Source organism: Canis lupus, chromosome 12, assembly GCF_011100685.1.
Source record: "Canis lupus familiaris isolate Mischka breed German Shepherd chromosome 12, alternate assembly UU_Cfam_GSD_1.0, whole genome shotgun sequence".
In the NCBI taxonomy this organism is placed as follows: domain Eukaryota; kingdom Metazoa; phylum Chordata; class Mammalia; order Carnivora; family Canidae; genus Canis; species Canis lupus.
In genome coordinates this window covers 15981612-16003589 of record NC_049233.1, presented here as the reverse complement: position 1 = coordinate 16003589, position 21978 = coordinate 15981612, and the positions used below count along the sequence as shown (strand labels likewise).

Genomic DNA, 21978 nt, shown 5'->3' with positions numbered 1-21978 from the left:
GTTCCAAAAGATAGAAAGGGATGGAATACTTCCAAACTGGTTTTATGAGGCCAGCATCACCTTAATCCCAAAACCAAAGACCTCACCAAAAAGGAGAATTATAGACCAATATCCCTGATGAACACAGATGCAAAAATTCTCAACAAGATACTAGCCAATAGGATCCAACAGTACATTAAGAAGATTATTCACCATGACCAAGTGAGATTTATCCCCAGGACACAAGGTTGGTTCAACACTCATAAAACAATCATTGTGATAGATCATATCAACAAGAGAAAAAACAAGAACCATATGATCCTCTCAATAGATGCAGAGAAAGCATTGGACAAAATACAGCATCCATTCCTTTTTTTTTTTTTAAGATTTATTTATTTATTTATTCAGAGAGAGAGAGAGGGAGAAAGGCAGAGGGAGAAGCAGGCTCCACGCAGGAAGCCCCACATGGGACTCGATCCCAGGTCTCCAGGATCACACCTGGGCTGCAGGCAGTGCTAAACCGCTGTACCACCAGGGCCACCCTACAGCATCCATTCCTGATCAAAACTCTTCAGAGTGTAGGTATAGAGGGAACATTCCTCAGCATCTTAAAAGCCATCTATGGAAAGCCCACAGCAAATATCATTCTCAATGGGGAAAAACCTGAGAGCCTTTCCCCTAAGATCAGGAACATGACAGGGATGTCCACTTTCACCACTGCTATTCAACATATTACTAGAACTCCTACCCACAGCAATCAGACAACAAAAAGAAATAAAAGGCATTCAAATTGGCAAAGAGGAAGTCAAACTCTCTCTCTTTGCAGATGACATGATACTGTACATAGAAAACCCAAAAGACTCCACCCCAAGATTGCTAGAACTCATACAGCAATTCAGCAGTATGGCAGGATACAAAATCAATGCCCAGAAGTCAGTGGCATTTCTATACGCTAACAATGAGACTGAAGAAAGAGAAATTAAGGAGTCAATCCCATTTAAAATTGCACCCAAAAGCATAAGATACCTAGGAATAAACCTAACCAAAGAGGTAAAGGATTTATACCCTAAGAACTATACCATACTTCTTAAAGAAATTGAGGAAGATACAAAGAGATGGAAAAATATTCCATGCTCATGGATTGGAAGAATTCATATTATGAAAATGTCTATGCTACCCAGGACAATTCACACATTCAATGAAATCCCTATCAAAATACCATGGACTTTCTTCACAGAGTTGGAACAAATAATCTTAAGATTTGTGTGGAGTCAGAAAAGACCCCAAATAGCCAGAGGAATACTGAAAAAGAAAACCATAGCTGGGAGCATCACAATGCCGGATTTCGAGTTGTACTACAAAGCTGTGATCATCAAGACAGTGTGGTACTGGCACAAAAACAGACACATAGATCAATGGAACAGAGTAGAGAACCCAGAAGTGGACACTCAACTCTATGGTCAACTAATATTCAACAAAGCAGGAAAGAATATCCCCTGGAAAAAAGGACAGTCTATTCAATAAATTGTGTTGGTGAAATTGGACAGCCACATGTAGAAGAATTAAACTAGGCCAGTCTCTCACACCAGACACAAAGATAAACTCAAAATGGTTGAAAAATATAAATGTGAGACAAGAATCCATCAAAATCCTAGTGGAGAACACAGGCAACACCCTTTTTGAACTTGGCCACAGCAACTTCTTCAAGATATATCTATGAAGGCAAGAGAAACAAAAGCAAAAATGAACTATTGGGACTTCATCAAGATAAAAAGCTTCTGCACACAAAAGAAACAATCAACAAAACTAAAAGACAACGTACAGGATGGGAAAAGATATTTGCAAATGACATATCAGATAAAGGGCTAGTATCCAAGATCTATAAAGAACTTACTAAACTCAACAGCAAAGAAACAAACAGTCCAATCATGAAATGGGCAAAAGACATGAACATAAATTTCACCAAAGAAGACCTACACATGGCCAACAAGCTCATGAGAAAATGCTCCGCATCACTGACCATCAGGGAAATACAAATCAAAACCATAATGAGATACCACCTCACACCTGTGAGAATAGTGAAAATTAACAAGACAGAAAACAACAAATGTTGGAGAGGATGTGGACAAAGGGGAATCCTCTTGCACAGTTGGTGGGAATGTGAACTGGTGCAGCCACTCTGGAAAACTGTGGAGGCTCCTCAAAGAGTTAAAAATAGAACTGCACTGGGACCCAGCAATTGCACTGCTCGGGATTTACCCCAGAGATACAGATGCAGTGAAATGCCAGGACACCTGCACCCCGATGTTTCTAGCAGCAATGTCCACCATAGCCAAACTGTGGAAGGAGCCTCAGTGTCCATCGAAAGATGAATGGATAAAGAAGCTGTGGTCTATGTATACAATGGAATATTACTCAGCCATTAGAAATGACAAATACCCACAATTTGCTTTGACATGGATGGAACTAGAGGGTATTATGCTGAGTGAAGTAAGTCAATCGGAGAAGGATGGTCATGATATGGTTTCACTCACATGGGGAATACAAAAAATAGTGAAAGGGATTATAGAGGAAAGGAGAGAAAATGAGTGGGAAATATCAGAGAGGGAGAGAGGACATGAGAGACTCCTAACACTGAGAAATGAACAAAGGATGGTGGAAGGGGAGATGGGGTGACTGGGTGACAGGCACTGAGGGGGGCACTTGACAGGATGAGCACTGGGTGTTATGCTATGTTGGCAAATGAACTCCAATAAAAAAATATACAAAAATAAAAAATAAAATAAATAAAAATAAATGAACAAAACACCCTATGTTATAGATAAGGAAATTAAGATTCAAAGAAGCAAAACAACTTGTGCAACTAATGAGAAGCAAAGTTAAGGTCTGGGGCTGAATTGCTAGCTGCCAGGCTAGTACTTCCTCCTCCCAACAACTGCCTATCTACATATTTTGTGGCTTGCAAAGTGATTTTTCAACTATATTATTACACTTGTTGCACCCTGCAAATGTACTGTTACAAGTCCCAGCCACCTCTCAATTTGTCTTTGTTCCCTTAAAAAAAAAAAAAAAACTATCAGCAGGAGTAAAATTGTAGTCATTTGAAAATTTATTTAAGATTATGTTATTTATAATAAATTTAGCCATCTAGGAGAACAGACAGATTTCTCATGGGACCACCTAAAAATGGATCAAACTTACCTTTATGTGCATCTTGGATCTATAGTGAGAACATTCTGTGGCCAGAAATAACATTAAACAGCAAATCATGGTTGCCTGGGACTTCATTTTCATACATTAGGATCTTCACCTGCAATACAGAATGAAACTAAATCCAGCTGGAGGTGATAAGGCCAAACAATACAAAACTTAGCCAACTCGGGACGCCTGGGTGGTTCAGCGGTTGAGGGTCTGCCTTTGACTCAGGGCGTGATCCTGGGGCCTGGGATCAAGTACTGCATTGGGCTCCTGTGGAGAGCCTGCTTCTCCCTCTGCCTGTCTCTCTCTCTCTCTCTCTCTCTCTCCCTCTCTCAAGAATAATAATTAAAAAAAAAAAACCCTTAGCCAGCTAACCAACCACTTGGTGACCCTACTGAGTACTCTGAGATGTCCACACCAAAACATCCTACTCCAAGAAAGGACACCAACATCTACTTTCAGGCCAGCTAACATGTAAAAAAGAAAAAAAGAAAGAAAGCAAGAAAAGCCTTTCTCTCAACTGTTAACTTGTCTACAAAAAATAGACAGGAATGATGGAACCACCAAGAAAGATGTATGTTCACCAAAGCATCATTTCTGATTGTTTAATCCACAATTTTCTCTAATAATAACATTTATCAAGCATTTTATTTGCCAATCACTGTTCTGAGCATTTTCTTTGCATTAACTCATTTAATCAGATGACATAAGACAGTATTACATCTTCATTTTATCAGTGGAGAAGCTAAGGTATGAAGTGTGGAGCAACTGTGAGCTAAGGTCACTCAAATAAAAAGTGGGGAGCCGAAAGTTCAACCCAGATGATATAGCTGGAAAGCCAAGCTCTAGAGTGGGATTTCTCAGTAATGGTATTATTGGCATTTGGGGCTGGATTCTTTGTTGTTGGGTGTTGTCCTGTGAGTTGTAGGATGTATAGTAACAACTCTGGCCTCTATACATGAGGTGCCAGGAACAGCCTCCTCCCCAGTTGTGACAGCCAAAAATGTCTCCAGACATTGGGAGATAATGTGCCCTGGGAGATAAAACTGCCCCCAGTTGAGAACTCCTGTTCTACAGTATACTGTCTTTCTAGGCATATGGAGTCAAGCAACTTGAAATGAATATACACTATTGTCTGTTACTGGAGCAAGCACTGAGACTCTCTCTTATGGATGGATCAACTATTATACAGAGAAATTAGAAGCCTGAGAAGATCATTTTCTATTCTTCGGCCATATCTCTGTTTCTTGCCTTTTTATTTTTTAATATATAATTGACTTGTAACATTATATTAGTTGCAAGTGTACAACATAATGATTGAATATTTATGTTTTGTGAAACTGTAAGTCTAGTTAACATCTGTCACAACACATAGTTACATTTTTTTCTTTTGATAAAGCCTTTTCTTGATAGTTCTACCTTTCAAAGACAAATCTCCAAGAAATCATCTTTACAACAGTTGAAATTAATCAACATCATCATTCTCATCACCCACCATTCTTTTCTTATAGGATAGTGCAAACTAAGACCATTTATTGGAAACAAAGCTCCTTAGAATGATTTCCCTGGTAGTACAGATGCAGCAAAGTGAAAATGTCATGGATTTCAGAGGCAGCATAAGCTAAGTTATTAATCATATTTACACTATTGATGAACTGTTTAACCTTTGCTTAGCCTGTTTTCTTTCTCATCCATTTCAAAAAATGTGGCATGATTACATTTGTACCAACCACCATTTATCGGGTGCCTCCTATTTGCCAGGAACTGTGCCAGATGCTGGGGGTAGAGAAATAAAGGATGCTGTCATTTCCAGTAGGGAATGCTGACAAATCAAACCAATAGTGAGAAGAGAGATCATCTATGTACTGTGTCTAGTCAACAAGGCCAAGCAGAAACTGAGCCTCAGCAAACGTAAATTCCTTGATGGAGGTGAAATGACTCTGATCCATCTAGGCTCACCAGGCAATCTGTGGCCAGGGAGCAAACAAAACTCACTGATCAGGGATCAAGCCCTTCCTGAGTGGACTCAAGACTAATATGGACTGTCACAACTCCAGTGAGCCTTCACATAAGATGACGAGCCACAGCACCTACAGGAAGGCTTCCAGATTGTCTTTGAGCTTAAAATTCTTCGAGTTCCTAACCAATGAACAGGGGAGGAAGTGTTTTTGACTTACACTATCATCTGGCAGAGCAAGTCTGAGCAAGGGAAAGGGAACATGGAAGAATGACGGGCAAAGTGTGGTAATGGATTTGCATAGTTGTTGGGATATGTATGTGGAATTTAAGATCTTACAAGAGTGGGTGGAAAGTAGGTCTCACATGTGTGGCAAATTGGTGGATGGGCACACTAAGCAAGTTGCAATATTAATATTATTTAAGATAGATTTTTAACCATCATCGCAAAAGGAAAAACCAGAAAAACCAGTGTAAATTGTCTTAGAAGTATCCATGTGTTTCACATATACTTTCAAAGTGACTTTCAAAGTGTTTTATCCTGACACAATAATAAAAAAGATCTTACATCATGATTCATTGTGTACAGACATATATGTGTGTATATAGGAATCCATACATAAAATTGGAAAATTATGTAATTTTTATATTTCAAAAACCTTTATGTATTACTTATCCTTCCCATCTATGAGCAAGGCTGTCTGCTACATCCACGATTTTTATCTTGCATTCCACTCTATCTGACATTCTTTTAGCAATTGGTTGCCACCTACTAAATTGAATCTACAACCCTCTAATGGATTGTAACCTGCAATTTGAGAAATAGAAATACAGACTGGAAAATTCATTTTCATTATCAAGTCGAAAATCATTCACTTCTGCCACTGAAGTGGTCCCTTCGGTCCCTTCTCTTAACTATTTTTCACAATTCTATTGAAATCTTCTTCCCACGCTATATGCATCAGGGAAAAAAGATACCTGCATTCAGAGCCAAATAATAGGACTGATGCTGTGGTAAATGCAATTCTCTTCCACTTAGAGAGCAATGGTTTGAAATGTACAGTGAAATGGGTGAAGATGAGCCAACAGGAAGCCACTTATAAGTAATAATGCCTGCTATCTAAGGCTTCAGAAGGAGATCTTTTACTGTCCACAGTCTTCAATATAAGAACTTTATTTAAAGCTAATCTTGTTGGAAGAAAGTCAGGCATTTGGCACAGTGACATGATGTGTTGTGATGTGATGTGATGTGATGTGATGTGATGTGATGTGATGATGTGATTTAGGAAGTCCAAACCATTTTCCTGAGCAGTGCTAAGGCCTCTATAAGTTCACAGGTCCTGAAAGTGTTCAGGGAGTAAAGGTTTCAATAGTTATGACATTTTCTGTAGATCATTATGCTCTTTGTGGAACATTATGAAGTAATGACAAATTATTTTTTTCTAAGAAAAAATTTACTAGCAGATAAATTATATGTAGTATGAAATCATAAGCAGGATCACAAGAAACACAGACTTTGAACTGAGCACAATTAGTTGTTTGGAAAGTTTGGGTTAATTAATTTGCTATTTCATCATTCATGTTCTTATAGTCTGGTGTATGTAACCCATCTACCATTTTCTATAATAATTATATGGTAAAGTTCCTTTAATTATTACAAGTGGGAAGGAGGTGATGTTTAATAATGTTACCCAAGAGGAGGCACAGCATTCTTATTTTTGCCTACTTTGATTGGCAGAGATGGGTCAGATTGAGAAATGTTTTCAAGGTAGCCCAAATGGGTGTTTCTCTTCTCAGCAGAAAGAGTAGAACGGAATCTGTCCCATCATAATATAGATAGCTGAAGCCAAAATCCAGAGTGTTCTTCAGAGCACACAATAAGCCAGAGATTAAGAGCTCTGAAATGGGGAATTAAAATATAAAAAGAAGTACATCCAGCATAATTCATGATCAGAGGCTGATATTTTACAGAACAGAATGAAAGAAAAAATACTTAGATTGACCATTGATAAAGACTTAATAATTAAAGTGAACTTTCAGCTTTGCATAATGCTGAACTGAAAATTTTCTGCAAATATAAAGTATTTTTGGATGCTTGGGTGGCTCAGTCAGTTAAGCGTCTGACTCTTGATTTCAGCTCAGGTCATGATCTCAGGGTTATGAGATCGAGCCCCAAGTTGGGCTCTGCACTGGGCACGGAGACTGCTTAAGATTATCTCCCTTTCCCTTTGTTCCCCCCATCTCTCTCCTTCTCTAAATATATATATATATATATTGCAGAAGAGTTGTATACCAGCACCACCGCCCCCAGCACCTCACATATATCTGTATGCATAGCAAGTTTCTGGGAATCCTTGTGGTAAAAACACTGTCTCACTCTGGTTATACAAAATTTACTTTATCATCCAAAGTACTCTGGGGGAATTTAAGGCTACTGTTCAAGGACCATATGTCATCTTGGAACACATTAATTTATCAGACTCAGGTTCCACAAGCATTTGTTGGTCACCTACCACATGCCAGGCCCTATGCTAATACCTTCATAGGAGGTCACTCACCGTGACCCAAAGTATCGCATCAGAGAATAACAGAGTTGGCCTTAGTGAATCCTGAAAGGAGGCTATGGATAGGTCATCTTTAACAGTGAAAAGAGTCCGAATTATCCTGACACCTGATGCTCTGGGTGGAGAGGTGAGGAAAGGCAGGCATGGGTGGGATGACAATCAGATGTTCAGGATAATCACAGGAAGGGGAAGGCAGGCTCAGAAATGCAGAATTTAAAAGAGGAAGAGAAAACCACATGCAAAACTTAGCGCCTGAGGCTTCTGTGGTAATTAAGTAAATAGTCATCTAACATTTACAAAGAAATAAGTCCTGTATCTTGTTCCCAAAGTGCCCAAAAGATGGCCTATTTCAGGGATAAAAACAACAAGCAACTGGAATTGGCAGCTTCTCAGGTACTAAAAAAGTAGCATCCCAAATCCCCCCTCCCTGCTTCCACAACCTTCCTCTCTCTCTCTGTGCCTCCTCATAAGTGCAAATTGCCCACTACCACCCACTTTTGTCTTTCACTTGATAATAAATAGCAATTTAGGTTACTGAATGGAAGCCAGACTCTCTACTCTAACAGAGTGACTACTTTAGAGAGAGAGAGAGAGAAAATCACCTTTGCTGGACCCCTGAGTGTGAGAGGACAATGTAGCTAGACTGAAGGGTCCCAGAGGTAATGTGGCTCAGGATGTCCCTCCCGGGGAATTCTCAGCAATGGCTGCCTCCTGGACCACTGCCTGTGCTCTAAGCCCTGATGACAAGGGGTCAACAGAACACAAGACTTAGTGCTCCCAGGCCCAAGATTGAGAAAAATTAGCCCGCACCTAGCAGAACAGACCAAAACAAACAAACAAACAAAAAATCTGGTTGTTATTAGGAGGTGAACAAGAAGGGAAATTTCTCTGTCCCCAGTATCCAGCAGAGTGTAAGATGCATAGTAGCTACCCAGTCAGCGTGTGTTAGATAAATGAATGAATATGTGAATGGCTCCCACAGAGAATGAATAAATGAGTGGCCCCCACAGAGAAAATTTCTGAAGTTTTTAAAATCACAAGGCAGCTTCTCTTAGAGGGGAAGGTGAGCATATGTACAGCTCTAGATCATTTTGGAACCTGGTGACTTAAGTAGACATGCCCCCAGCCTTCCTCTTTGTTATACTACCTGGATCCCATGTGCAAAAGGATTGTGAGGTCCCACTTAGGTGCAGCAAGAGACAACGCCATGCCAGATTAATGATGTCTACCCCAGGCATGGCAGTGCAAGTATCCTTTCTGCCCTGTCTCCACGGTCAGAACACACAAAACACTCTCTCGGACAGCCTTAGAAGACCCCACCTGTTCTCAAACACCATCTCCTATTTGTCCCACCCCCCTTGTACTAAGAGCTGAGTTTCTGAATGAATTGAAATTAAGAAGTACAATCAGTCTGCCTGGGTCCTAGAGCTTGTTTTTGATCTGCGCTAGAATGGGGTTGTAAGATATGACTCATGGAACTGAGGCGCTCCCCACCTGCCTGGACATGCTGTGCGAGGGCTAGCATCAAGGACTCTCAAAGCAAATTTTAAAAAGGTACAGCCTGGGAACAGTGACCACTGTCAGTCAGGAAGGAATACATGGAAAGCCATGATCTCTCAGACCCCTCCACACAGAACACCCCAAGATAAGCTGGACGGGACGTTTGCAAACGAAGTGGACATTTCCCCAATGTGTTCCCCTCCATGAACTTCACCACAACACAAGAAGGGCCTACTCTACTTGTTGGGTAACCTTCTAGGCAGCAAGTCACCTCACACTTGTTGACCAATCCCTTTGATGGGAAGGACCAGTTCAGAGAGGTTAACTGAGGGTGAGTCTGCTGACCCACATGTTGGGGTGTGTGTCTGTTTTTTTCCCCTCATCTGAATTTCATAACCGTATACTCCATCTACTCTGCTGGTATAATTAGAGCACTGATTATAGAGTCAGATGGCTGAACACGTTGTTTGCGTGTTTCTCGGCCTCAGTAACAGAATGGATTCAGTCACTCTTACCAGTTTTCCCTTGCCATGGAGGAGCTGTTTCATAAAGAGCCTTGGGGGAAAGAAAGATATAAAGATCTATTAGAATCAGAAGCATCTTATCCTGGGCTATTTTAGATGGCTTCCAGCCAATCTCTTTGTAGCTCAGTATCATTTCTGAGAATTGCAGTGGGGTTCAAATACTGTTATGTTTGAAAAATCACATGATTTCAGAGCTGGAAGGTATCTAGCCTTCCTCTCACCAACTATCTTGAGACTTAGAGGATGTAAAGTAATTGATAAACCAGGCAATTGCTTGGCTCCATGAAGAAAGCTCACTGGAGTCCTGACACAAATAAAAAATAGTACCTTATGATGCACATTTGAAAGGCTACAATTGTCCTCAGAGTACAAGGAATATAGGTCATTAAATGGTGTACAGTAGACCACTCAAAACAAGGGTAGATGCCTTTGCAAAAAGGTTTGGCAGTAACTGGAGGAAATGTTTCCTTTTAAGTTGATATAAAGACAGCTTTGCCAGCTCCACTATAAGAAGGAACTATTAAAGAATACATTATAAAAATATGGATATACGACTTTACATTCAGCCTAAAAGAAGGGAATTGAAAGCTGATTTGCTTATCCACTTTATCAATCAAAGGGACAATCAGAAAACAGAGTCTAATTGCCTGACAAGGTGCTTCGCATTTTCCCTCCTAGGAATGAGCAATTAGATCCTGACAAATGATTTTTAAAGAAAAATAAATGTAAGAGAGATCTAGGAAATACTTTAACCTAGAGCCAGCCAATTTTGAAATAACATCGAGAAAGCTTCCAGCAGAATCAAGAATTTGAGAAAATACCACCATAAATTACACGTTTTTCCCATTCTGGAATACACACAAGACCAATCCGGTCTTCAGTAGGAGACAGGTTTTGTTGCTCCATGAGTACTCACCGCATTCAGGAAATCTGGCAGCCCAGCAGGAGAGTTGGCACCGAGCTTCCCGCCACTGCACCCCACCATCACGTGTGCCTGCCCTCACACTGCCCATGGTCCCCCTTCAGTGCCCGAGATCCCTCTATTCCCATTTTTGAAAGGGAAATCCAAGAGGCCCAGGTGCACACCAGCCACCTGTTGTGAGGAGCCTCTCTGAAAACTCTAAAACTGCCCGGGGTTTCAAGGCTTGTGTAAGTCTGTGATTCACTCCACGATGGGTCCATCAAGCACGCCTAAGAGAAATTACAGGTTTCTCCTGTCTGGAGTAAATCCATTAAAATGAGTCACTTGTTTGCATTTCAATTCCTCACCTTTATCTCAGACAATCACATGAGACCATGTTGCATCTACTGCAGTGTTGTGATTAGAACACTGGGAATATAATGCAAAGTGGTGCCACTGTGGATGATGGGTTTCAAGGGTTATCAGGTTTTTGCCTGTGTCGACGTTGAGCTTGAGGCAAAGCTGGCTAGCAAGTGGATCAGTAAATCATGATCTGATCCCTACCTTACACCAAAGACATTTTTGTTTTATTTTTGAAAAACTGGGCCAGGAGTTTTTATTGAGCCTTGGACACAGAAGGCACAGTCTCCACTTGCAGGAAGCTTCAAGTGATCTGACTTCTGACAGGGTGGCCAGGGTGGGTTTCCTCTCTCACCAGCAAACCCCACACATCCCAATTCCAGTGTCTTCTATTTACGTACCCTCACAACCACAAAATAATGCAAATTTCCATTTAAATACTACCAGGGGAAATGTTGACAAGAAGGAGAAATAAGGGAAAGACACTTTTGTTACATCTTTTACAGTAAGGAAGATTAAGGAGGTCATGTTTGTGGAAACAGATCATTTCTACTGAGGTTACTAGTTAAGTACCAGGTTGTTTGGAAAGAGAAAAGCCAGTATCATCAAACCTTTGGTTGTGTAATCAAAAGCCTTTATTGGACATGTTCTACGTGCAAGATACCTTGCTCTGCACTCTGGGCATACAAAAGGAAGTAACATAGTGAGTAAGTAAAGTGAGTTACCCTATCCCCAAAGGCTTACAGTCTTATCCAAGAAAGAAAATATATATATACCAAAAGATGAAAAGTAAACAAACAATAAAACACAATAAATACTAAATATAAAGTAAGTGGCACAGATTATAAATATTATAGGAATCAGGTGGGGACAGTCAGTACTTCAGGATGGACTCATGGGGAAGACGTCACAGAGAAGGCAACAAGTGAAGCAGAGCTCAGAGTGTGTCCCGAATAGAACCCCATAGTCTCTCCTAGGCAGGGGACTCTATATCACAGCCATGGTAACACTGGATGAAAGAATTGTTCCAATGGTAAATTCAGCTTATTACCCCTGATGTTGAACAGACTGAATCAAATGCTTAATTCTTTTCTTTAGAAGTCAGTGAAATAACTTCCATGAGAGTGTCAACCTCCAAACTTATGCAAAAGGCCATGGCTCTTTGTTCTCTTGTGTCTGTGTGTGTACGTGAATTGACAGGTACTTTAACAAAAATGGCTAACATTTTAATGGCCAAATATTATCCTAAGTATTTTACCTACACCACCACTCATTTAATCTTTACAATGACCCTATGAGATAGACTCTATTTTTCTAATTTATGGCTGAGGAAATCCAAACCTAAGGAATTTAAATAACTTTCCCAAGGATCATCATGCCTTAAGTGTCTAACCATGAATCTGGCCTTAGACACTGGTAGCACCAATTTCTTCTCCTTGAACCACCTGACCAAGTCATCTCCTTGGTGAGGTGTGAGTAGGACATTGAATAGGTCTCTACTCGGGGTCTTCCATAGTCAAGCTAACCATGCAGTTCACTGATATCTTTCAGGATGGGACAATGTGGGTTGCATGCTATAGGAAAGAAGGCACAGCTTCTTCAAGGGATTTCCAAAAACTTCTGGAGTTTCTCTATTAGCATCCATGAGCCCTTTCTTGGTTAATAATAATCCCAAGGCAGAACGTCTTTACTGCCATCCCATCCTAGGAAGTACTCTACATCTGAGTAGAGTGTGCTTTCATGCTACATTGGACTGTTTAATGTTTAATGCACAATACAGATGAAAGCCCAGTCTCTCTCCTGTTGGTACCCAGAGTTCCCATCCATAAAATGAGGCCATTGGACCCAGTCTTTTCTACAGGTTTTCCAGATTTCTAATCCTGTAACTATTTAGCTTCATGAGATTCCATCCCTCTCCTCAGTATATTGACTCTTGGTAAGTTGCATTTCTTTGTACTGGGATCTCTACATTATGAAAACTGGGACTGTGCCTGCCCCACTCCTTTCCCTTGAAAAGACTACAGAAATAACTAGGGATATGTCAAATTAAAATCCCTTTCTGACTTCATTTGAGAAAAATATGACTGTTGTCTCAAGATTAGCAATGTCACTTGAAAGGTGACTTACTCTGCAGGTTGGTGTATTTTTCTACCTTCTGATTGACTTTTTTATTATATTTTTTGCTTTTGCAAACTTCCTTACTTAGAGAAAGTTTTTTACAGTAAAAAAGAGAGAGACCCTATTCATTCACCAAGTGTGTCTCACTTTTCCATTTGTAATGCAACATCATTAATACTGGCTTCTTGGTAGGATAATTAGGGGGATTCACAGCCCCCTTTTCCTTTATTCACCCATTTGCTTCTGATGCATCAGGCTGGGTACTTGCTTTATAAAGGAGCTTTTTCTCTTCCAAAGGGGCATCTACCTATTGTACTGCTATCAGGTGGCTCTTTATTTGAGCATCAAATTTGTTTACATACAAGGTTAAGAAAATGAGCAGCTCTGTACTTGAAATATGATAGTCTCCCTTCCTCATCACTGGTTTCAGAAAAAACATATTGTCGGTGAGGGTTAATCTTATATCATCGGAGTAGACAGAATGCCTCAGAGGTTCTGTGTCTTGAGGAGCAAGTCCAGAGCTGAAAGCCTGCAGACTTCGGTTTCTAGCTCTGGCTCAAGCCTTGATTAGCTGTGGCCCATCACTCCAGGTTCCAGGCTCCTTAACCTACAGTGAGCATCTTTCTGGTTCAAAAGCTCTATGTTTTTGTCTTGGCTCACAGCCAAGTTACATCTAAGCCCCAGCCAGCTAACCATGTAATCCATTTAAATTTGTACAGGTGGACTATGCTGGCAGTTGGATTCCTTTTGTACAAGGAGCCAGCAATGACCTACTTAGAGTCAGTCCAACCATTGGTGAGTATTCATGAGGGCCCCTCCCTTAGCAACCCACAAAATCCAGCCAGGTGACATCCCAGGCTACCTCTGCCAAGATGAACCATTCTCTCTTCCTGAGGATAAACATGACCCAACAGCATGGAACGGGAGGCTCCAACAAGACCAGGGTCCTGCTGCGGCCCATTTTGTCTTTCTGTTCCCTCAATGGTGCCCAGCATGGCATATCTATCTATGTGTTGACAGTTCTTGGGGGGCAATGTTTAGCAGCACAGAATAGCTTAGACAGATGGGCCTTCCATTCTTCCCGTACTTCATGTACTCCTCCATCAGTAGCACAGCATGGGAGGCTTCCTTCATACTCCCTGGGGGCAAGAAGACAGGAATAAACACATTTTTTCTGGGGCTCTGCTATTCCTCGAATGTATGACCTTGTCAAGAACAGAAAACCACAACTTTAAAGAACAAGCAGCAAGACCCAAAAGCTTCACAACAGCTGCATTATGGGCTCACTCTTTCTGGAACAATGAGCCCCTTTGGGTAGAGTCCCCTTGGCAAATGGAGAATCTTTTAAATCACTCTGCAATCCAGGGAACGGGCTAGTTTTCTTTATTTTTTTAAGATTGTATTTATTTATTCATGAGAGACACACAGAGAGAGAGGCAGAGACACAGGCAGAGGGAGAAGCAGGGTCCACACAAGGAGCCCGATGTGGGACTCGATCCCGGGACTCCAGGATCACACCGGGCCAAAGGCAGGCGCTAAACCACTGGGCCACCCAAGGATCCCCCGGGCTGGTTTTCTATTGCCTACAAGTGTCGAGTTACAAACCTTGTCTTTCTGTAGGTTGGACCGCTTCCTTTCCATTTGGACAAGGCCCTGGGCTGCCACAGAAGGTCTCAGCCACAGCGGCTTACCGGAGCCCAGATTGGGGTGGGGAGGGAAGCTCTGTCTACATATCTGAGTATCTCTCTCTGCGTCTCTCTCCACTCTGTCTCTGTCACTCTCTATGTGTCTCTGAGTGAGCCTCAGTCTCTGTATACATCTCTGTTTCTTTGTGTGTTTTCTGGATCTCTGTCTGTAACCCTTGGCCTGTCTCTGCATCTCTCCAACTCACTGTGAATGTGGGTATCCTGCTGTGTCTCCATCTCCCTGTCTGATTTTCTCTCTCTAGCTCCATAGAGACATGGACACAAAGGATTGGAAGACTTTTCTGCACATGTCCACGTATCTAGGTGGCTATCAACCCAGAGTCACCACGCCCCTCAGTGTCTCTGTACTTCTGTCTCCCCCTGTGGCCCCTTTCCCTCTGTTCCTATGCCTCTGTCTCTTAGACGTTACCTCAAAAGTGAACTAACTTCTTCATTATTCCTGAAGCTTCTCACCGATAGTGTTTATGATAATTCCTTGATCTTCTCACGCTAGGGAAAGAGAGGGGCCAGAGTGGGGATAGGTGGAGATATTGTTGGTATCAGGTCTTTGGAATGGGGAGGTTGAGAGGGAAAGGAGGCACAGCCATCTAGAGCTGGCACCTCTGCTCACTCCCCTGTTAAATACACTCAGGCTAGGGGCACCTGGGTGGCTCAGTCGTTGAACATCCACCTTTGGCCCAGGTCATGATCCCGGGGTCCTGGGATCAAATTCCACATCAGGGTCCCCATGGGGAGCCTGCTTCTCCTTCTGCCTGTGTCTCTGCCTCTCTCTCTGTGTCTCTCATGAATGAATAAATAAAATCTTAAAAATAAATACATACATACACTCAGGCTAACTTTTATAATCTTTCCCAGATACACCTCATTGTTCTACAGCAACAACAAAAATTTCAGTTGTGCAACAATTAGAAGTGTGAACATCAACCATACCAAGAAGAGAATGGATCATATTAGAAGCCTTTCAATTAAGAAAGAAATCATTCCTTTTTTTTAAGATTTTATTTATTTATTCATGAGAGACACAGAGAGAGGCAGAGACACAGGCAGAGGGAGAAGCAGGCTCCCTATAGGAAGCCTGATGCGGGACACAATCTCGGAACCCCAGGATCACTCCCTGAGCCAAAGGCAGACACTCAACCACTGAGCCACCCAGGCGTCCCGAAAGAAATCATTCTTAATTACCATGACTCACATTGTGATGTTTTAAAAAGAAGTATCATATATACAGCATGCATTTGAGAACCCCCTTCCTTCCCACTCACCTCCCAAGGTAGGGGTATAGCCAGGGTTGTTAGCTTGGCCCTTTAGTGGGCTGACAAGAGAAATCAGTAGAAAGGTTCTGTTGACAACAAAGACATAATTGCGCTTAATCATTATTGGTCCTTTTTCAATTATCACAATTATTCAAAGCATATAGAGAATGGTGACATACGGCAATTTATTTTATCCTTTTATCCAACCCTTCCTTTATATTAGCACCACTGACAACAACCAGGAAGGCTGGTTAGAGGCAAATATGCACGATGCTAGGTCCTTCAGGAAGGTGAGCAGGAGAGGGTCTCAGCATCAACCACATTAGAACCACCTGGGGAGCGTGTAAATTCCCAGACACACCTCAGGCAATCCAATTAGACTCTCCAGGAGTAGGACTCAGGCAAAAATTTTTTGAAGCTTCCTAATTAATTCCAATGTTTGGCTAAGGTGGAGACCCACTGCTTTATTTTTTTTTTCATTTATTATTTATGATAGTCACAGAGAGAGAGAGAGAGAGAGGCAGAGGCATAGGCAGAGGGAGAAGCAGGCTCCATGCACTGGGAGCCCGATGTGGGATTCGATCCCGGGTCTCCAGGATCGCGCCCTGGGCCAAAGGCAGGCGCCAAACCACTGCGCCACCCAGGGATCCCCCCACTGCTTTAAATAATTACTGATGTTTATTCCCAATAAAACTTCGCTTTTGAAAATTTCAGCTGAAAAGGATACGGAGGGGTCCACCATCCCCCAGGTTTGAAGACCAAGGACCAAGTTAGGGTAGGAATGACACCAAAAGAGATAGAAAAATTAAGAGAAGAGAAAGGAGGGAATGTAAAAGGAGGGTTAAAGAAATCAAAGGGGAGAGATGAGAAAAGCAAGGGATATGGGGGGGGGCAGAGCTGCTACTTGGGGCCATGGGGTGCCAGCCCCACAGTGGGTATGGATCCCATCTAATGTCAGCATGGGAAACTCTAGATTGCCTCTTTTCTTATGATTGGGAATGTCCCCTGGGCCAGTCCTGACACCCCCCCCTGCCCCCTGCCCCAGGTTGCTGCCATTTCAAACATTTTCCAGTGTTTCTCTCAGAACAGCTGAGGAGTCAACCTTGGCACAACAATACACAGGTTTCTACACTGTGGAAGGGAAGGTCAAGGAAAGGGCGTGTGTGCCATTAGATCATTGAGTCTTCTCAGTCACACTGCTCAGCAGGTGCTGAGCCCTCCTTTGCATCTCCAGTAACCAAGGTGGCCAGCCCATCTGGAAAACCAAGCTACCAGGAAGTTCTCTGTGTAGTATCTGAATTTTTTCCCTGGATTTCTATACTTCAGACATGGTTTAGGCCGACTGGAGTTGTAAAGAACCAGCAGGCTGTCACAGGAAGCTGGTTTTTTCTCTTCTCTCATTTCTCATGCTTTCCTGCTACCTGGGTTGAGGTTTGCCCCTCCAGCAACCCCCAGCCATGCTCCCACCGGGCCACTCCCTTCTGCATGCATATAAATCTGCTTTCATCTCTTTAGATGTGGTCCCACTACTCCAGAAAGAATCTCAACAGTTCAGAGAGGGGCTAACTTGGCACTTCTGAAACACCCACGCCACTGAGTGTTAAGGTGATCATTTGGGCAACACACCACATCCCGCAATAATGAATATGGAGGCTTTACCTCAGATATTCTGGAGATCCATTTTGCAGAAGTTACTCGACCCTTTAAAGCTTCTCTTATCTGGATAGAGAACAAAAGGAATTAAGAATTAAAAGATGATGAGGAGTCAACGCAGGTGCTCAGGCCTGGCGAACACTCGGTGAGGGAATATGTTACCAGCCTGGTTCTGGTGGTGGGATGTGGTGGGATCAGTAACTTGGAGGAGGGCCTTGAGAAAAGGTGGGGGAGGGGGAGACACAAGAAAAATGAGGCTGCCGCAGGAGACTCATTTTCCGAGGTCTTAAAGGTGACCCCTGAGGCTCACCAAGTTTTGCCAAGTTTGCCACAAGTCTGAGGAATCTTTGATTTCACTTTGGGGGTAGGTTTCAGGAGCACAATGAATAGTTGAACATTTCCCATAGCTTGTCTGCTATTTAAACCCCTCTTTCTAGAGGCACCTGGGTGGTTCAGTCCCTTAAGCGTCAGCCTTGGGCTCAGGTCATGATCCTAGGATCCTCAGATCAAGCCCCATATTGGGCTCCCTGCTGAGTGGGGAGTCTGCTTCTCTTTCTCCCCCCACAGGTGCTCACGCTCTCACTCTGTCTCATAAATAAATAAAATCTTAAAAAAAAAAAAGCCCTTTCTAAAAGCCAACCCATAGTTCAAAAATAAGAGAATTTTATGCAACATAGCAAAAGCCCATAGAATAAAGAAAATAAGAATAATAAGTATATTTTATTTTTAAATATATATTAAATAGGCATAATGTAAATATAAATATGAAATGTTAATATATTTAATACATATTAAATAATGTATCATATATTTGATTATATATTGTATATTAATAGTATAATGTAATATAATATAATATTAATGTATTATATAATAATATATAATGTAATATATAATAATGTAAATTCACATAATACGAATATAACATGTTTGTGTATTAATAATATGTTATTAATATATGATATATTGTATAATAATATAAATTAACATGATATAATGTTGATGTGGCATATTTATATATTAAGTAATTTATTTATCAAATACATTTTGTTTCTTAAATTATATTTTATTTTATGTTTATATTTTTTTACAAAACATGTTAAATCACTTTTCATGCCTATTATCTCATTTTATTCAAAAAAGAATCGTGTTGGGACGCCTGGGTGGCTCAGCGGTTGAGCGTCTGCCTTTGGCTCAGGGTGTGATCCTGGTCCCAGGATTGAGTCCCACATCGGGCTCCCTGCATGGAGCCTGCTTCTCCTTCTGCCTGTGTCTCTGCCTCTCTCTCTGTGTCTCTCATGAATAAATAAATAAAATCTTTTTAAAAATTAAAAAAAAAAAGAATCCTGTAAAAGAGGTACTATTATTTCCATTTTACAACTGAGGACATTAAGATTAGGAGATGAAGTGACAGCCAAAGTCAGCTGTCTACTGAGAAGAACCCAGACTTGAGTTCATGTCCCCAGACTCCAGACCAACCTGTCATATTCCCCTAAATCTCTCCTGCTGAATGCAGGCACTATCTTCTTATTTCTATTCCTTCTTCCCTTTTACTTGATAAAATGTTATTCACCTTCCAAGGACTTGTAGTTTGACTTAACAGGTACCAAACTCCTCCAGCTCAGAGTGACTTCACCCTTCTCAGAAAATGCCATATTTTTTGTCACATACAGGCTCCAGAGGTAAGGAGTACTCCCTGGGGTTTGGGCACTTGCACTCAAGAATCCATGGGTTTATGAGAAGACAGCCTAGAGCTTCTATTTACATTTGTTTCTTTTTTTTTTTATCTCTTCCTTCTTAAATTTTAAGTTTCACAACATGCAAAATACATACTTTGTAAATTTATAATAAACACATCTGGGGACATATGCTCACTGCTTTTTACTGACCCTAAAAATGTGAAGATTACTGGTATCTGCAACTTTATGTCAATGAATCATGTATGGTCCTGTGACATCTTTAAGTCTTGACCTTTTTATAATTTTAAATGTAAGAGGTCTTGATCTTGGTAGAAAGTTCTATGTCTTAGAGGTCTTTGCACATCTCATGACACCCAGTAAGTTAGTAAGCAATAGTGCTGCTGATGATACTTTGACAATAAATACTAGCTGTGGTATTATGATTAATAATAAAAAAAATCATATGGTACACAATTGTGTACTACCTTAAGTGCTTTCTGTGTTTTTTCACTTGCAAAATCACATTTGTTCTTTACCATGCTCTAGTAGAAGAGGCAGGAAAGTCATCATTATCTCTGCATTCCATTTGGGCTGTCTGGGTCCCTGAGACTCTCCCCGTAATGCACAGGTAGTACATAGGACTGAAACACTAATACTCTGCCACCTGCAAATAATTTTTATTAGGTCAACATGGTATGCTCATAACAAAATGAAAGGACCAGAGTGGAATGCCTCTTTCACAAAATTCAGCTATTAATTAACTAATTAATTAATAATAGAATAGCATTGATAGTCAATTAGTTAATTAATTAGTCAATTAATTAATCAAAAATCAACCTTGCAGTGAAGGTGTTTGTGTCTACATTTGAGAGAGTTGTTTGCTTTGCCCATTCTAGGAGGCAATGTCATACAAAGGAAAGAGGGTAATCTTGGAAGCCTGAGTAAACATTGGATATTTTATTCATTTGTTTAGTTTTTATCTGTTTTCACCACTTACCACCTATACACACTCCTCTGTATTTGGAAAATTCACCCCCCTGAGTCTACTGCTCTTTATGGTAGAACTCACTGTCCCAGTCTCTCTTGCAGCTAGCATGCAGCCATGTGACCTGGACTCAACCAATCAGACATGACAGTGCAAAGAAGCAAGAGCCAGCAGGCCCCAACAGGCAGGCCAGAGGTGACCTCCAAGACAACAGGAGCAACAGGTCTAGCCCAGCATCTGCTGCTTGACCTTGGCCTGGTGAGCTGTGTTATCTGTGCCCAGGAAAGTGGTGACAAGCACTGGTGTCTAGTTCTGTGCTATGGATTGGGAATTGTTCCTGGTATGTAGCCTCAAGCCTCCAAGCCAGAGAGACCTTCCCAAAGATGATATTGTAAGATTTAATAAATCCTCTTTCTGCTTTACCTTGTTCAAGTGGGTTTCTATAGAGCTCATGGGTAAGTTTAATCACTCTAAGTCTCAGTTTCCACATCCACAAAACTGAAAATAAGAATACCCAAGATTGTCTTAAGGATTAAAGCTAATCTACATAAAATGCTTAGCTCCGTAGGAGTTTGCAAGATGGTAGATATTATTTGCATCCTAAAGAAGAGTGATGCCCTGTGCAAGTGTCTGCACAGACTGAGGTTGAAGATGCTCAATAAGTAGTCTTTACAAGTGAGGATTTCAGGGCTAAATACTGATAGTGAAAAAAAAAAAAAAAGAAAAAAGAAAAAGAGGAAGAATTTACGATACCTTTGGATCCAGGATTGTTCCAAACACCAAGATGAAGAAGCCCTGAGAAAGAAGAGGGAAGAAGAGACATTTTAAATACGAGTACTCATTAGTTCCTATTCTGGTAAAAACAAAACAAAACCCTAAAATAAAAACAATTTATTAAATCTTTCATTCTCTCTTTTTTTAAGATTTTTATTTATTTATTCATGAGAACATAGAGAGAATGGCAGAGACACAGGCAGAGGGAGAAGCAGGCTCCATGCAGGGAGCCCGACGTGGGACTCAATCCTGGATCCCGCCTTGGGCTGAAGGCGGCACTAAACCGCTGAGCCACCGGGGCTGCCCAATCTTTTACTCTCTTAAGGTCACAACTCCTAGATTCATCTATTCAATGAATATTCATTGAGCAGGTACATAGAATATTCATTGAGCATCTTCTATGTGCTCAGTAAATCAAACAGACCAAGGTTTATGATTCATACCAGAAAATTATGGGACTTTCTTTTTAAATTTGGCAAAATATGGGACACCTGGGTGGCTCAGTGGTTGAGCATCTGCCTTCAGCTCCAGGCATGATCCTGGAGTTCCGGGATCAAGTCCCCCATCGGGCTCCCTGTATGGAGCCTGCTTCTCCCTCTGCCTATGTCTCTGCCTCTCTCTTTCTGTGTCTCTCATGAATAAATAAATAAAATCTTTAAAAATAAATAAATAGATAGATAGATAGATAAATTTGGCAAAATAAAAGTGTTTTGCATTTATCAGGAGCTCACCAGAATGTATATCTCACCAGAATATAATAGTCTGAGCAAGAGTCAGAGGAGGTATTAGGCCATGGACAGCAGCCTTGTGGTCCTTGGACAAGCTAAA

The 21978-nt window shown here is 41.2% G+C and overlaps 2 protein-coding genes across 8 annotated transcripts in view; both read right to left on the bottom strand.

The window, feature by feature from the left end:
- The window catches only part of ADGRF4 (adhesion G protein-coupled receptor F4), a 31282-nt gene extending 20289 nt beyond the window's left edge, over positions 1 to 10993 (bottom strand). For 2 of the 5 annotated variants that reach the window (XR_005367392.1, XM_038553339.1), the window contains exons 1-3: positions 10638 to 10993; positions 9713 to 9752; positions 3181 to 3289 (exon numbers count right to left, since the gene is read on the bottom strand). Coding sequence is in view for 3 of the 5 variants with exons in the window: in XM_038553339.1 (XP_038409267.1) it covers positions 3181 to 3273 (93 nt within the window). In the remaining 2 variants the exon portion in view is untranslated. The remainder of the gene's footprint in view (positions 1 to 3180; positions 3290 to 9712; positions 9753 to 10637) is intronic. The other 3 variants (XM_038553337.1, XM_038553340.1, XM_038553338.1) reach the window with 3 other exon arrangements.
- Positions 10994 to 11594: 601 nt separating this feature from the next.
- ADGRF2 (adhesion G protein-coupled receptor F2) overlaps positions 11595 to 21978 on the bottom strand; it is a 37861-nt gene continuing 27477 nt past the window's right edge. For 2 of the 3 annotated variants that reach the window (XM_038554267.1, XM_038554268.1), the window contains 4 exons: positions 21130 to 21171; positions 17719 to 17778; positions 16069 to 16145; positions 11595 to 14239 (listed from right to left, as the gene is read on the bottom strand). In XM_038554267.1, coding sequence (XP_038410195.1) covers positions 16098 to 16145; positions 17719 to 17778; positions 21130 to 21171 — 150 coding nt within the window. In that variant the 3' untranslated portion in view covers positions 11595 to 14239; positions 16069 to 16097. The remainder of the gene's footprint in view (positions 14240 to 16068; positions 16146 to 17718; positions 17779 to 21129; positions 21172 to 21978) is intronic. The other variant, XM_038554269.1, reaches the window with a different exon arrangement.